Source organism: Cryptococcus depauperatus, chromosome 2 (genome assembly GCF_001720195.1).
Source record: "Cryptococcus depauperatus CBS 7841 chromosome 2, complete sequence".
In the NCBI taxonomy this organism is placed as follows: Eukaryota; Fungi; Basidiomycota; class Tremellomycetes; order Tremellales; family Cryptococcaceae; genus Cryptococcus; species Cryptococcus depauperatus.
The window spans coordinates 2,220,849-2,236,669 of record NC_089469.1 but is presented as its reverse complement, the minus strand read 5'-3'; the positions used below and the strand labels follow the sequence as shown (position 1 = coordinate 2,236,669).

Sequence of the window (15,821 nt, the reverse complement as noted above, 5' to 3'; positions counted from 1 at the left end):
TCTGTATAACAAGACGTTCTTTGGGAAAGACTTGTGGCTGCTCACTTTTGCAAGTATAGTTGGGTGTGCGGTAGAAGGTGGCTTACTTTTCTGTAGCATGATACGCTGCATTCGCCTAAAACTTTCCGCAACGCAACAACGTATCATCCACGCCAAGGCGACCGCTACGCTTGAAGCGCAAGACCCGTACGGAGTGGCATACGGTGCGGGCCCCTCTCGACTATCCTACCAGCCATCGCATAGCCCGAAAAGGCTATATGCCAACGAAAATGCTCGGGTGCTGAGGAAAAGCCTTGCCAATCTCAGCCACGGCAGCTATGCCCTTCCTGCGGTGTTTGTCCGGTCGCTGCAGAAGGCTGTAGACAAGACTGGAGCCATTCACTTGGACGACGCCGTGTCGCGACTCTCACGGCTCAACCTGCATATCATTGTTCATCATTTGATTCGCCAGAAAAAGGGCAATCTCGCAGCGGCAATCATCCTCCAGGCACTGAAAGATTCACCCCGTATGGCCCGGCGTCGAGTCATCAGCCCAAAGTCACTCTCAGTGCTCTTCAGAGACAGAAACAACTTTTCGTTTCTAAACTCTGTTTCGTATTCTCGCAAGATACCGCCTAATCTATCTCCTACTGTGCACCAGCAATCATCTCCCCCTCCTTCGATCCGTCTTCAGACCATTCTCGACATGTTGGAAATCCTCCAAGATGTTCGGTATAGACGGCCAGCAGAGATGTACTTGCTGACCATCAAAGCTTGCTGTGACGAGTCGCTTTTCCACCTCGCCGCAAAAGTATACGTTGGGCTGGTAGAAGAATGGATCACGGAGGGACGTGTGGCAGAAGGCGCTCATCCTGACGATTTTCATCCGGGAGGAGGTCCTCCGAGAGGTTGGAACAAGGAGGAGGGAGATAGATGGTGGACCGGCGTGCGAACATGGCGCTGGCCAGGCGAAGTTCTCTCTCCCCATGACAGACTTGATCTTTGGCATCCCAGACACTTGTCTTTGCCCGAGAAAATGCGGAATTTCCCAGTACCGTTGGCTACCTCTCCACCGACTCTTGTTCCTCATCCTCACTCGTCTCTACTGAATGCCATTATTCTCTCGCTCAAACTTGACCCTACCCAAGTCGCTCCTCACGAATTTGCTTCTTCTATGCGCGCTCTCGCTATTCTGTCCAACACTGTCCTGTCGCGCACATTACCTATCCTCGGCTTACACCAGCTCTTGCGGAAATGCAAGGATGCGCCGTTCAAACCAGATGTCTATCCAGAAGGAATGTCCCGGGAGGAAAGTGAAGATGCATGGGCATACACGGCATTTACGCAAGTCCATGTCACATTGATGAGTCTTTTGTGGAGCCCTCCCATCTCAGCAGGAAACATGGGCTTGATCGTTGCTGCACAAAACGCGGAGCTTGCTTCACAGCTTTCGTCCGACACACCTTGTTCTGCGCAGCATTGCCCTTTGCCAACATATACTTATTCTCTCCCACCTCTCTCCTTACAATCATGCACTCTCCTCCTCTCATACGCTTTTCGTAAATTGAAGGCTCCTTCTTTACTGACGTCACTTCTCGATTATATGCGCAATGTATTCGGGCGGTTAGGCGTTGGTAAGAACGTGAATGGATGGAACGAAATCATCAGAGGGGCGGGTGCAGTCGGCCTCAGCCATGTGGCAGATGACGCAGCAAAGGTGTTATTGGGTGATGTGGGTAAGGATAATCGGAGAATGGATGAGCGCGAGATGGCAGCTCAAAACAAGATGGGCATAAACAAAGCGCCAAAAGAACTTGTGCCAGCATTGCAGCAAGAGTTGAGTATGTTGGAACAAGGGGAGGTGGAAGCAAACGAACAAACGCTTTTGGCATTTATCCATCACCTTGCCGCTACCTCCCAATTTCCCCGTCTTGTAACTTTAATCTACACACTCATCCCTTATCTTGCCCATTCACGCCACTCTTCTCATATTCTTGATGACACAGAAGGACTGGAAGTAGGAGCAAGCGGCCGGCCAAAAAGCTCAAAGCTAATGCCCAAGATTTACCTTTCTCTTCTCAAAGCTCTCGAACGAGCTGGTCGTGTCGGCCTTGCACAGAGAATTTTTGGAGTCGCTCTGTACGAAGAAAGAGCCGCTTGGGAAGCTTACCATACTGCCAACCCCCTATACACTTCTTTTCCAGGCGAGCTGAGATGCTCTCAAGAACTGTTCACCACTATGCTCCAAACTTACTCTCAACTCCTTTCCCCGCCTTCTATTTCACTCAAAGGTATTAAAGTACCCAAATACGCAGAAAGCTTAAGTGTGGGCGATCAGGTGGCAGCGCTAGGCCTAGACATCCACCACTTGGCTCGAACGAGGTGGAAGGAAGGATGGATTGACAAAGCCGAAATGAAGGGCTCCGGAGGAGAGAGATACTGGCGAGGGTTAATGGCTTGTTGTTGGAGCCGATGGAACTTGGCATCTGCGTTATCTTCTACTCCTAATAACTTTGGTGGATTACCACCATTGTCTAGACCAGTAGAAAGAGAGATGATAGGGGTTATGAAGGATATGGAAGCGTGGGGAATTAGTGCACCAGAGATCATGAGAGCAAGGTTGCAAGGACGAAAAATCGATGAGGGCAGTAGATTGTTTTGGCAAAAGGGTCAAGGGAGGAGCAAGGAAAGAAAAGGAGATGCAGAGAAGTTGTTGAAAAGAATCATGGGTGAGACATAATAGGTTGTATGGCATTGACAATTATACTATCACTTTGCAACTGGCGTTATCATCATTTCTATGCCGTCATAAGATTGTATAAACTTGCTGTCTTATTTTGAGACAGCGTAAAGTCTTTCTCGTCTAATGTACTCTCCTACCTCCTCACTCACCAACTCTTCAACCATTTTCCAATCCTCTTGCCGCACTGCTTGTCGCACGAGTGTACTGCTTATGTCTTCCCAGCCCTCTCCCCCATTCCCTAATACACTTACATCCCCTTTTTCCACCCATTTTGCAATACTCGGCCGCGCCATCAAGTCATTCTCAAGCCGTCGATTTTCCTCTATACTCCCCCTCCTTGCAGAGACCAACCTCGCTCCTGCACCTGTAGGTGGTGTCTCAAAGAGATTATTGAGTTGGTTGTTCATCTCTCCAGACGGATAGTACTTTTCATCAAATATTCTCTCAAGCGTATCCATCCCTACCAAAAAGCTCATTTTTACTCCTTCCCCTTTTTGCTTTCCCAGCGTGTCGATAAGATACTCTCGTAAAATTTGCGCTTTATTTACAAAGTTTGGGGCGTGAACAAGACCAATAGCTACTGGCTCGCATCTGCTGTTGCTTGACCGAAGAGAAGATGCCAGGAGAGACATCATCTCGAGTCGTTGGAGGAGGGTGGCATCACTTGCAAGAGGCGTTTTGGCTGCATTTTTGGGAGTGAAGAGGAGCAATCGTGCAGTGTACGAGGGTTGTTTTAAAGCCTTGCTGGAGGATAATTGAGGCGGGGAAGAAGAAGCAAGCGCCAGATGGGCTTTGGTTGGTGGGTTAAATGATGAATCGAGAATAGCAATGTGTACTTCCTTCTCTCTGCTGTCATTCAAAGACAAAAGCCAATCGTCGTCTGCCTGGATAAGAGAAAAGGATGAAGGAGTTGAATTTATATGGTTGATAATGGATTGAAAAGAACGACGAGACATGACAGAGGTGCGCATAGAAAAAAAGATGAAAAGTAAAGACGAATGAATAGATAAAAGATATCTTATCTTTGATAAGCGTGCCTGAAATGGACATCAGTTGGTGGAGGTCAGCCGGTGTTGGGAAAGTTACCAGTAAGAAATATAAAAGAATTATTATTATCCTCTTTTGTTTTATTCTTTTCCATCCTATTTGCTCTTTACACTTTTCTCAACTTTGAGATATGTTGCTCAATCCTCGCAAGACTGTTTTGCTTATATGTGATGTTCAAGAGAGGTTCAGTGAGCTTACCGCTATAAGAAAGGATAGATGGATGCTTACGAGCCTGATACAAGGACCAGCTATCCATGGCTTTGACTCTGTAGCATCGACTATATGTAAGCTTGTTAAAGCGTCTCAAGTATGTCAATTTCTCGTTGGAAATGAATCAGCTTGATGAGATACATAGGCGCTTGAGGTCCCTGTGTTTGTAACTGAACAGAATCCCAAAGGTTAGTGTATATGCAACAAAGAGTTTATACATTTCGAGATTTACTAGAGCATAGCTCTGGGGTCGACTGTGAAGGAGATCAAGGATTTGCTGGACCAAGAAAAGACACAGGTTCTAGGCATCGTCTCCAAAACCAAAGTATGTAAGAGCATAACGGCACTATCTTGCTCCATTCAATGATTAATTCCAACAGTTTTCAATGCTCACTGAAGATACCATGTCATACTTCAAGGACTACTCTTACTACGACTCATTCATCCTTACGGGCATAGAGGTCAGGACCTTCACACTTTTCCCTTATTCCCTTGTGGCTAAGCTCTTTTTGATCAGTCTCATATATGTGTCCTTCAAACTGCAATAGACCTCTTAAGACGATCTCCCGCCCCGCGTGTTTACCTACCCGCGGATGCTATCTCCTCATGTAACAAGGAAGAGATACCTCTAGCCCTTCAATACTTGCGACAGCAAGGGGCGATCATCACCACAAGCGAATCACTGATCTATCGTTTAACAGGTAAGATTCTATTAAGGTATTCTTCAAAATAGTGTCCGTTGACGGAGGTTATGTAGTGGATGCAAAGAACGAAAACTTCAAGTACATTGCAAAGCTTACAAAGGACGAAAAAGAAAACACTACTAAAGCTCTCCAGACCTTAGTAAAGCCATTGTTCTTGGAATAGTTATAGCGGCATTTCTACCTTTTTTAAGTATACTGAGGTTGAGATGGTATTAAGGGAAGACAAGAAAAGATCAATAAGGGTATGATTCATGCAAAAAGTAACTCTCTGCCAGAGAGTCGAACTCTGGTCTCAACCGCAGAGTCACAAATGACAAGGTTGCATACTAACCGTTATACGAGCAGAGACTTGGTGATAAAACTTTAGTGATCTGAGTCATAGTTAGATACGTAACAAACCATTCCTAGTATTATCGATTTTGCTCTTACTGCTACTCAATGACGTTTCAATAACCAACTTGTTATCATATTTTGGAGCCTAAGAATACAACTTGGCTTAGCCATAGCATAATGATGAGAACAAATCAAGCAAAGTAGAAAGTAACTGACTGCAGGTAATCTCAATCAGAGTCATTGAAGCCTCAAAGGAAAATCTCGGTTTTGAACTTCTCGGTTTTTCGAAAGATTATTCGTCTCTCCTATAAGGATGTCATACGAATTTTGACTGCTCACAAACTGCTATGTGGTATTTTATTCATTTGGAACCGGCAAAAAAAGGAGTCATGCTTCCATTTGAGAATTCAACGACAACTTCCATGAATGCACGTATGAACATAATAGTCATTGTATTATTGGGTGGCTCTTGGATTGTAATCAAATGAAAGGTATTGATAGACATATTCGTTCATCCTGTTTTTCTCAGATAATGAATATTACGTGTGAACAAAAGTCTTGTCTATCCTTTCCACTTCATAATCTTGCAATCACCTTTTATTATTCCCTCTATAGTTCGTCATGTTCCATTTGCTTCTTCATATCTGCCCAGTCCAACCACTGTTCCCCACTCATCGCTTCCTGTGACATCATGTGGTCATCATCTTCCTGAGACGGAACTCCTTGTTCATTGAGAGGTCCTATAGCCACAGGAGGAGCAGGACGGATGTGAATTCTCGGCTGAGCAGTGAGAGATACTCCCAAAGATTTACGAAGAAGGGCTTCGACACGCTCAAAGTAGCTTGATCAGGTGATCAGCTTCATGACAATTCTGAAAAGGAAATGGAAAAACGTTTCGGTAGTGGGACTTACGAGGTAGGGTCTGCAACACTAAAGCCGCTTCTGACAAGTGTGGTGTCCAACAACACTTGAACAGTCTCTTTCAATTCTGCTTCTCCCTCGTTGGTTTTCAGTCTTACTTCTTCCTCATCGTCGTCAACGACAGGCAAGTCCAAGACTTTCTCCAGAAGACCTTCAATCAGAGGAGATTTAGGATTTATCTCGAGGACTTTGGGAAGATTCTTCATGGCTTGAAACATTGGGTCGTCATGAGCGTCTGCCTGAGCAGAGAGAATGCGCTGCATGTTGGCAGACCAGGCCATATGATCAACAACAATGGTGCAAGGAGAAGTGACGAGACGATTGGTAAGGACGACTGAAGATATTAAAATTAGTCACAATCCTGCAAGGTTGGTGAATTAGGTAAATAGCTTACCATCGCTAATCTGGCCTTTCAGATCCGCTTTAAGCCAATCAATGAGAGGTTTAAAAGCTACCTTCTGAGCTTCGAGTTCTTTCTTTTCGATCTCGTCCTCATTCTCATCACCATATTTAAGGCCTCGTTTAGAAACATCTTGGGTCTTCATACCCCTACACAGATACCATGAATAAAGGCTAATCAGCAGTCATCATCAAACGCACATAAAGTTATTAAGGGCTCCCATCATGGGTTCATCGGAAGGCAAGTTGAGGAGAAGCACTTCATAGCCTCGGGCGATAAGCTTCTCTACGAAAGGAGAACGTTTGAGGTCCTCTGGCTTTTCACCAACACCTGCCATGTAGTAGATCTGAGTCTGTCCTTCTTTTCTATTTTCAACGTATTCTTCTAAACTTGTGTAATTGGATCTTGTGCTTTCAAATCTCAATAATTTGGCTATCTTGACATGGTCTTTTTTGCTCTCCAGCATTCCTAATCGCAGAGCATTACCATAAAGGGCAGAAATCTCTTCAAACTTCTTGGGAGATTCAGAAGCGATCCGCGTGAAAAGGTCAATGGCCTTTCGAATAAGGATACGCTGAAGCTGAGAAAGAAAGCGTGTTTGTTGGAGTGTCTCTCTAGAGACGTTAAGTGGGAGATCGTCCGCTAAGCCCTTTATCAATTTTGTGAACTATACGTTGAGAAGGCAAACTCACCATCTACTGTAACTTTGAGGAAACTTAGCCATCTTGGCATAAATTCTTCTCCAAGGTCATCTGTAATGAACACTCTTTTCACCATCAACCTAACATTGTTAATGCCGCTTGTGATCTTTTGCCAAAAGTCCTTGGGTAATTGAGCGGGGATATACATGATGGCGCGGAACGAAACACCATCGCCTGTATCTCCCTTGAAATGTGACCATCCTAACGTAGTAGCTGTGGGATCTTTGGAGACGGCTTTGTAAAAGTCGTGGTATTCTTCTTCAGAGACTTCCTTGGGTTCTCTACACTATATCTCAGCTTCGTCGTTGGAGATGCTAATAAAACAAAACCTGCCTCATCCAGATGGGTGGCTTGTCATTGACGTGCACCCATTCTTCTTCAACAACAGTCTCAAATTTATCAATTTCATCATCAGACTCATCTCCGTCCTCAAATCTATCATTATCAGGCTCAATAGGAACTTGGACGGTCTTCTTCTCCTTTATGTAGATTGGAAATGTAGTCGAGAAGGTAGAATGCTTTTCACTGTTATATCATAAGTTTATCACTTCTCGCCTATTAATAAGGCACATACATAAGGCTTTTAAGCTTGGAAACAGACAAAAACTCTTTTTCAGACTCTCCAATAGTAAGCAAAATTTCTGTGCCTCTGCCCAATGTATTGCCTCTCGGATCAGGGAAAATCTGAAATTCATCACCTGACGAGGACGACACAAAAGTATGTTGAATAGGGCTAGGGTTTTCTCTTGTTGGCGGAGGTAACGAGGAAACTCGGACGGTGGGAGATACAAGGAAACAGCTGTAGAAACCAAGGCCTTTGGTGTGTCAGCATCCAAGAACAACATAGCAAACGAATGGCACACCAAACTGCCCAATGAGGTTACCATCCACCCCGCCTTCATCAGCCCTCTTTAGAAATTCGCTGGTACCACTGCGGGCAATAGTTCCTAAATTTCTGCCCAGCTCCTCGTCGGTCATGCCAATCCCAGTATCCCGGATAATGATGTGCCCTGTTTTGCCTCCTTCGTCCAGATCTACTTGTATAGTGACATTTGCTTCACCAGCTGAAATGACAGATCTGTCGGTAAGTGCAGTAAGACGAAGCTTTTCTAGTGCATCATTGGCATTGGACAAGAGTTCTCTCAAGAACACATCTTTGTGAGAATAAAGTGAGTGAATAACAAGAGTGCGAAGACGGGCTATATCTGACTTCATGGCTGTGAGCAGGTGAAACAACCAGCCAAGATAGACAAAAAACGTACCTCGTACTTGTATGTTTTCACTTCTTCCTCCTTGCCCGACACAGTTGATATACCCACCAAGAAGAAGAGCACATACAAAACAGCCCCTACCAATCTCATATTGACAACTACTCACGCTTTTTATCTGATCTAAATTAGGTGAAGATGAAAAGGAGAAATGCATTTTGCATTTTTCATTTCTTCATCATGCAACTTGTCGCGTCGGTTTTCGGAGTTGTGACGTGGAACTTGTGTGGTGGAGGCACACACTGGCTTTCAACCAACAAATATGGATAATAAAAGGATTGGGGCGACTTTGTAATTCACCAGCTCACGACTATTCTGGACTAATAGATATAACCTGTACTTGTTATCCTTTTGAGGTTTAAGTGTATGTAGACCATAGGATAAGCACGGTATAGAAAAGACACTGCCCAACCGGTATCCTCAACCAATATGAGCACTAAATGCGTCTGATTAGTGGGACTGTATGTTGCAAGATAGAATGAGCTGAGGAATGGTGAGAGAGGCTTCCTTCGGTGCAACAAGGGTAGTTTATAAGCCAGGAATGGCATTAGGACACTATTAAAGAAGCCTTTGGTCAAACAGCGACGACACCGATCAAACCAAGATTCTGAAGGCCTATCTGAACGATAGACCATTACTATCTTGGTAGAGGCCCTCCCCTAGCCACCCACATCTCTTTGACCTGGCAGTAAACCAAACGATGGTGGATTTGCTTCTGTAGATTGCAGTGAAAACGTTCACGAGTTGAACAATCAACCAACCCCTTCACACAACTCAAGGATTCTAAAGCCCAGTGAGTAATACCAGCAATCTGTCCTCTCTACAGCTGACTAGCCCTATTGCTCACTGATCATTCTCAAGAGAGGATGGGGTCAATACCATCAAACGGCCTCTGTTTACAGCCACAGTAAACCCATATTCAAACAGCATTAGCCTTGAATTATATCTCTTTTAGATTGAAATTTCTTATAGTTTACAAAACAAGTGCAGTTGTAACGATTTCATCTTTATCAGATCGTTGGATGAGTGAAAGAACTTTTGTTTGGTTCCAACCTCCACCTCCACCTCCCTTTACACTAAGCTCACTAGCGTGTCATAAGTTTTTCGGTTTCTCTTAATTTCCACACCATCCTCACGAAAGTATAAAGATGTAATTCTTTTCTCTTTTTTCCCTCTTTTGCTTTTATTTCTATCATTTCTATTTTTTCTCGTTTCTCATATTCGGTTGATTGGGGCTTGTAAACGGGTTGTTACCCTGTAGTCTACTATCCCTCGTCATCTGTTCCACGACAATACAGGTAGATCCTTACGCGTCCACATTTGATATTTTGAGCTAGCCTGTGGCAGCTGAATCCTTTTGGAGGTTTTTTCTTTTTTTATTTACTTTGGATTGCTAGAAAGTGAGTGCTCTTGTCGAGCGATGCTCTTCGCCTAAATTTGGCTTGGAGTGTGTATATCAAAGGTGATTTCTGACTTTGGATACTAGCTCCAACGATCTCTTGGCACAACAGATTTGGCTAGAAGCATTTGATCCTTGAGCATCTGTGTCCTGGCGACTTTGGTGTTTACCCTTTTTTGCTATTGAACTTTATATCCTAGAGCCATTCGAGATGCGTCTCGCTCCCCTCATTAATTCTCTCTTTTGCTGTGAGTAGACTAATGATTATTGACAAATGTATCTAACTATGACCTTAGCGAAAGATGACGACGATTGTATATCCATCTTTAAGACGGAAGATTATCTCACTACGGCATCGATCTGCTCCTCTGTTGTATCTTCATGCAAGGAGCCAGTTGCCCGTCCTCTTCATCTTTTCGAACGGGCGACAGGTCGCACTCACGTTCTCAATGAATTTTTGGCCTCTGAGATAACCTATGTCAATCTTCTTCGGGAGTTTGAAGACATTTACATTGCCAAAGCTTACGATTCCCTTACTATTCAATCTGCTGGCAAACTTTCTCCTAAAGTCACTTTTGGTACCGCGCTCAAGCCCGACGAGCGCAAGACCATGTTTAAAGGTCATGAAGAAATCACCAAGCTACACTCTGATACTCTACTCCCAAAGTTTCATGCCGCTATTGACGAACTCTATGAAGTTGGCGACAACACTTCAGGCGAACGTTCACATGCCGCTGCTCAGCAGGTTTGCAAAACCTTTTGTAATTACATTGAATGCTTGAAAATGTACTCTGCCTACAGTGCTGTATGCGATCAAGCCAATGCCAAATATGGTCAGTGGATCAGTGGCAAAGGGATGGCAAGGATGGATCGAAAACGGGTGCAGGCGTACTTGCACTATTGTACAACGGATGAGAGACACTCGCAAATCGACATGACTGGATACTTGCTCTTACCTGTGCAAAGATTGACTCGGTACAAAATGCTGGTATGCTATCTCATTGACGAATGGTTGAGAATGAGTATTGATTTAAGTCTAGCTCCAGCAGCTTGAGAAATTCACTCCTGCGCCTGCACCTGGCCGTCGAGATTGGGTAGGAGAAGCCCTGATTCGTATCTCCAACATTCTTTTATATGTCAATGAATACAAACGCGAAGTCGACTCTCGTCTCCGTCTTTGCCATTGGGCAGACCAAATTGCCCTGTCAGGTCCTTCTCCTTTGGTCCAACCTCACCGAATTCTTGTGCGAGAAGGTCCCGTTAACTTTATTGCCCGAGGAGAACAAACCGTGGGCCTTGTTACAGGAAATTCTAATCGCGAGAAAATGAAGAGGACTGTTGCTGTAGTCAACAAGATGTGCCTCGCTGTTTTGTGTCACGATATGCTGGTACTTGCCCAAATCATCGGAGAAGGACGTAAGAGCAAACTCGAATTGATGGATGTAGTCCGACTCAGTTCGATAGGAGAGGCGCGGCTTCAGTTTGACAATATTATAGCTTTTGAGGCTTACGACGTGAGTCGTTTTCTTTTTGCTTTTCGGTAGACAGAGCTGACGCAGTGAGTAGGTGTCTTACTATCTTCAAGTCGACACCAACAAGATTGCTCAAGGATGGGTCGAAGCTATCAATGAATACCGTTGGAAATGAACAACACAGACCATTGCAAGATACGTCTTCGACCTATCCTCTTCCCAACACACCCAACACTTGTCATTCATTCAATTATTTGTGCTCATTTGCTGCCTTCTTTCAGTTGAAAAGTCTCTTGTTTACGTGAGTTTTTGGTCGCCAGTTTGAGATCCATATCGATAACTTTTTTATATAAAAAGTATTGCCTATCTTTATTTTCCATTTTACTTAGAGGTTTAATAGTATGTATAATTTTTGAGTTGTGTACAATAAAACGCAGTCGGCTCTTTTTCATTTGAGATTTGTAACTGTTCAGTAATGTAATGCATAGCATGAATAGAGTGAATGTAGATTTTGAACAGTCCGTTGTAGAAATCTTGAACAATCTTACAATAATTTTTGTGAAGCTAATCTGCATCTTGTGTTGCCGGTCTAATCATCATCTCAGTATCCTGGTCGGTGTGTAGCCCCTTCAGTATTGACGCCAGGTAGCTTGTGATCTGCAGGATTCGCCGAAGACTCATAGACAATTATACCAGGTCGATTTGGAAGCTAGAGCTCTTTCTGTTAGTTCTCACGGTAAACATATCCTATCTTCTAGATCACAATGACATACAGGTTTCCAGCTCCCTCTTAATCCAATATAAAGTATTCTTGTCGTTTCCTCATCATCTTCCGCGGTATTTCCAGGGAAAAATACAGTCAAGTTGGTAAGACCGTTAAATTTTGAAGCCCTGTTGTGTACCAATGGTAAGCCATAGACTGGAATCGTGAAAGAGAATCATTTTACTTGACAGGATACTCTACTCCCTCACGCTTGGATACAACTTGAAATAGTTGTGTAGGTGTTGAAGAAGTAGCATCCGAGAAATCCAAGCCTGGATTGTCTCTAAACTACTCCTCTACGTTAGTTTTGCCATGTAGCTTCAAGCGAGCAGGAAGAAGAGTTGTATGTACGAGGTGCATTTCTCTAGGCATATGCCCCGCCGGACCAGCTTTGAGGGTTATCGACCTTAGTGAGATGGAGGCATTGAATGGGACTACACATAACGTTTAGCGACTTGAGTCATTTCGCAGATAAGCCTCTTACTCTTGACAATGAGCTCATCATCAATTTCGCTTTCAAGCCACTATAGTCCAGCTCTTCAATTCATGTCCTAGACAAGACAAAGACACACAATTGTATCATCTTCTTTCATATCCCAACTCCTAACCTCCCGTCAGCTACCAAGGCGGTACCAAATTCCCAACAAGAGGACGCTGACTTGATCACTTTTTGCCCTGCTTGCCCTCCTCCTTTAGCATTCAAGGCAGTGACGTTGAGCAAGTCAATTTGGGTATATAAAGAATCTAGAGGAGACGACTCGAGAGGTACATCATGCGAATGGTCATGTCCTCTGTGATCATGGTGGTCGTCGTCATGAGCTTCGTGAGAGCAAGACATTTTTGATTTCTCAAGGATTGTATAAATGTAGTTGTATAATTAAAGTAGCAATTTGTTAAAACATATATCGAATGATACATGAGATTTTGCCTCCGTACCTCCACTTTTCAATGCCTGTCAGTGACTTTTCTTTTCTTTTCTTTGACTTGTTTTTCTGTTTTATCTAGAGATTTGCAAGTCATAAGAGTGGTAATCAAACATTCACATAAAAGATTCTATCTTGTACGATTCCGAGTTGGTTATCTTGTTGGAATCTTTATAGCTTGGAACATTCATTTCATGCCATATCTGTCTTTACTTCATGGATATGCCTTGTTTAATATGCGCCATCTTTCTGTGCGTCTTGAAAACGTTTAAAGACCTATAGACTCAGAAAAATTGACTCTTACATTACAAGATAGTGTCAAATTTGATATCACTGTCAAAACCTCGTATATGGGTTATGTAGTTGCTATGATTTGCCTTCTTGCTCATTACTCTCAGTTGACACCAGCCTGATCCGATTGTTATTCATTAGTAAGAAACCACGCGTTCAGCAACGAGAGAAGACCCACATGAACTCTGCAAATTTTCTCCACATCTTCTTCTCTAGTACCAACATCCTTGCCAACTTGATGTAGCTACCAATTGTTAAATCTTTCATTTTGTAGGGAGTGATATTCTTCAATGCTTGGTAGAAATTTTCTCTTTTCTTTAAAATCTCTTTTCGGTCAGATTTATTCTTAGGGATAGAAAAGATCTGAGGGTCGTACTCAGGTAGAAGGTGTAATGGTATAGGAATTGGTTGGGAAAGGTTATGTGAAGGAGGCACAAGATGACGGATTTTGTGTGTTGAATATTCCACTTCCCACTGAGGTTCTTCTTTTTGTTGGTTGATACTTGGCAGGTAGAATTGTGTGTAGCCCAAAGGCGAAAGAGCTCGATTTCTTCGTGAAGGAGAGTTTTTTGAATAATGCCGTGGTTTGCGTCTAAATAAGCAGTGAGGTTTGTCTTCATTCTCTGGAAGAGAGCAACCGCCTTTATGTTGTTTCCCATGTTTATGCCCGCCTTTGCGCTTGTTGGCCTCTAAACCTCCCAAAGGTTCAATATAGACAAGAAGCTCATCATCCTCGTCTTCTATGTCTGACTCTTCATCTTCTAGGTCTGATTCTTCGTCTTCAATTTCAGACACTTGTCTTCCAATATACAAATGCTCCGTAATGGCGTCACTGTCAACCCCCGAAACGTTATAGCTAAAAACCGATGAGCCCTGTTATCATGATCGAATAAGTTACAGCCTACGAATAGATTCTAAGGCCAGGATGGTAAGTAGGAATAACACTAGCTGCTACATTGACAATAGCATAATCCTTTAAATTCAACATTCTTGGGCCCGGCATTTCTCCAAAATCTTTTTTCAATTCTTTTTCAAGATTCTTAGCGCCTGAACGGCCAAGGGGACGAACAGGACCGGAAGATGATGACGAAGAGTGAGTTTGCGGTAGGGAAAGGTCTTGATGAAAGCGATTGGAGGTTGTGGAGTCATCTGAAACGGCTACTTTGGACGTAGCTTCGAGCTCGTCAACGTCAATAAAAAAGAAGTGATCAACATTCCTACATTCTGTCAGCTTCTGGTTTGGTTCTCATACAAAACTCACATGTGCCCAAATAAATGTCCAACAATAGTATCCTGATATCTCAACGCTAAATCTCCGTATCTAAGATAGCAATCATCGTAATAGCGTCCCATGTGCGGTGGTACATGCCCCGTCAGCCAGACTTGCATACCGCGTTGACGAAAGTTGCTGAGCTGAATGTCCAGCCAATCCATCTCAAGAGCACCAGGGTCATTTGAATGACTACTGCAACCATCAACGACTGGAAACGAGTTAGCTCTGCAGAAAGGTCTATTGAGAGACTAATACCTCACTGGTGTTAGAATCATACCAAAATATTGTGTTGAGAGAGATCACGGCCAATCTATCAGGAATAACTTCCACTGAAAAATACGCCCCTCTTTCAAATACGTGCGCTGCCTCTGACGGAATGAAATGCTTCCATATTCTACAACATGTGAGCCCACACTGAGTTGATTGAGGGTCCACTCACAGCAAAAACTCTTCCGTCATTCGATTTGGCCCTGCTGCGAGAATGTTGTGCGGATAGATATCATTGTTTCCTATACTTGGCACTATAGGCATATCTCTTCCAAATGTATCAAGCATCTTCTCGACAATCATGCGATTCAAAGTAAATATCTCATTTGGCGTTCGAGGAAGACTCCGATCGATATCGTGTCTACGTTACAAATTAGCAAGCCACATTTGGATCAATGTGCAAACACAAACCTCGCATTATCTCCCGTCCAGACGACAAAATCAATTTCATCTGCCCACTCCTCCTTCAACCAATTAAACGTGATATTCACCAATGATGATGGACTATCACAATTGCTAATCATGATTAGCCTTGGCACAAACCGCAAAAATCTGAGCATACGAAACCGCCGTTCCCCATTTTCCAGCAAGATTGTCTCCCTTGAGCGCTCCAATACCTCCGTCAACTTCCTCCTCTTGATCTAGACCTAGTTTGTCTTTGCTCTTGTGCTTCTTTTTTGGCCGTTCATGACATCCAGATGCCAACGTGGAGCCAGACTTGTAGTGAGGGTCTGGATGTATATCCGTTATATGAAGAAAACGGCCCTTGAGAGCTATAAACGAGTGAGCGATCTACTTTGCCAAGTAACCTCTAAACCCACGGCGTTTCCTTACCCGTCTGTGATCAACCTCAAAACTCTTTTGCTCTGATGCGTGGCCACTAACGAGAAAAAAAAGTAAAAGCAAAATGTCATAAATGACAACAACCCGCATCCTAGATTTTCAAGGATGCTAGGTACTTGCAAAGGAGTAAAATTGATATAAAAAAATCAAAAACTAATTAACTTGTTAAGAAATAAAACTAATCAATTGTAACTAAGATGACAAAGTCACGTGCTTGAGATAAGAAATCAGGTCCTATCTCAGGCACAGTAATTGATAGGCTCGCGTATTTATGAAACTAAATT

The 15,821-nt window shown here is 43.4% G+C and overlaps 7 protein-coding genes across 7 annotated transcripts; 3 read left to right on the top strand and 4 right to left on the bottom strand.

Annotated features, from left to right (window-relative positions):
- Positions 1-97: 97 nt before the first annotated feature.
- On the top strand, positions 98-2,719 carry L203_102172 (uncharacterized protein; the record flags this gene model as incomplete). The annotated part of the gene is made up of 1 exon (XM_066211600.1): positions 98-2,719. The coding sequence occupies one exon, from the start codon at positions 98-100 to the stop codon at positions 2,717-2,719; it is 2,622 nt and encodes an 873-aa protein (XP_066067697.1).
- A 92-nt stretch (positions 2,720-2,811) lies between these two features.
- On the bottom strand, positions 2,812-3,693 carry L203_102171 (uncharacterized protein; the record flags this gene model as incomplete). Its single annotated transcript, XM_066211599.1, has 1 exon — positions 2,812-3,693. One exon carries the CDS (start codon positions 3,691-3,693, stop codon positions 2,812-2,814), a length of 882 nt encoding a protein of 293 aa, XP_066067696.1.
- A 206-nt stretch (positions 3,694-3,899) lies between these two features.
- Positions 3,900-4,846, top strand: L203_102170 (uncharacterized protein; the record flags this gene model as incomplete). Its single annotated transcript, XM_066211598.1, has 7 exons — positions 3,900-3,957; positions 4,012-4,076; positions 4,125-4,167; positions 4,222-4,304; positions 4,360-4,440; positions 4,497-4,680; positions 4,737-4,846. The coding sequence occupies 7 exons, from the start codon at positions 3,900-3,902 to the stop codon at positions 4,844-4,846; spliced, it is 624 nt and encodes a 207-aa protein (XP_066067695.1).
- Positions 4,847-5,625: 779 nt separating this feature from the next.
- On the bottom strand, positions 5,626-8,399 carry L203_102169 (uncharacterized protein; the record flags this gene model as incomplete). Its single annotated transcript, XM_066211597.1, has 9 exons — positions 5,626-5,857; positions 5,929-6,271; positions 6,332-6,486; positions 6,538-6,979; positions 7,030-7,319; positions 7,372-7,563; positions 7,613-7,853; positions 7,902-8,247; positions 8,301-8,399. 9 exons carry the CDS (start codon positions 8,397-8,399, stop codon positions 5,626-5,628), a joined length of 2,340 nt encoding a protein of 779 aa, XP_066067694.1.
- A 1,517-nt stretch (positions 8,400-9,916) lies between these two features.
- On the top strand, positions 9,917-11,352 carry L203_102168 (uncharacterized protein; the record flags this gene model as incomplete). The annotated part of the gene is made up of 4 exons (XM_066211596.1): positions 9,917-9,953; positions 10,002-10,693; positions 10,746-11,219; positions 11,272-11,352. 4 exons carry the CDS (start codon positions 9,917-9,919, stop codon positions 11,350-11,352), a joined length of 1,284 nt encoding a protein of 427 aa, XP_066067693.1.
- A 426-nt stretch (positions 11,353-11,778) lies between these two features.
- Positions 11,779-12,778, bottom strand: L203_102167 (uncharacterized protein; the record flags this gene model as incomplete). Its single annotated transcript, XM_066211595.1, has 7 exons — positions 11,779-11,886; positions 11,951-12,068; positions 12,125-12,228; positions 12,292-12,374; positions 12,425-12,464; positions 12,513-12,543; positions 12,600-12,778. 7 exons carry the CDS (start codon positions 12,776-12,778, stop codon positions 11,779-11,781), a joined length of 663 nt encoding a protein of 220 aa, XP_066067692.1.
- Positions 12,779-13,229: 451 nt separating this feature from the next.
- Positions 13,230-15,627, bottom strand: L203_102166 (uncharacterized protein; the record flags this gene model as incomplete). Its single annotated transcript, XM_066211594.1, has 9 exons — positions 13,230-13,272; positions 13,333-14,010; positions 14,060-14,371; positions 14,416-14,635; positions 14,688-14,821; positions 14,867-15,055; positions 15,106-15,210; positions 15,257-15,467; positions 15,516-15,627. The coding sequence occupies 9 exons, from the start codon at positions 15,625-15,627 to the stop codon at positions 13,230-13,232; spliced, it is 2,004 nt and encodes a 667-aa protein (XP_066067691.1).
- Between the last annotated feature and the right edge of the window lie 194 nt (positions 15,628-15,821).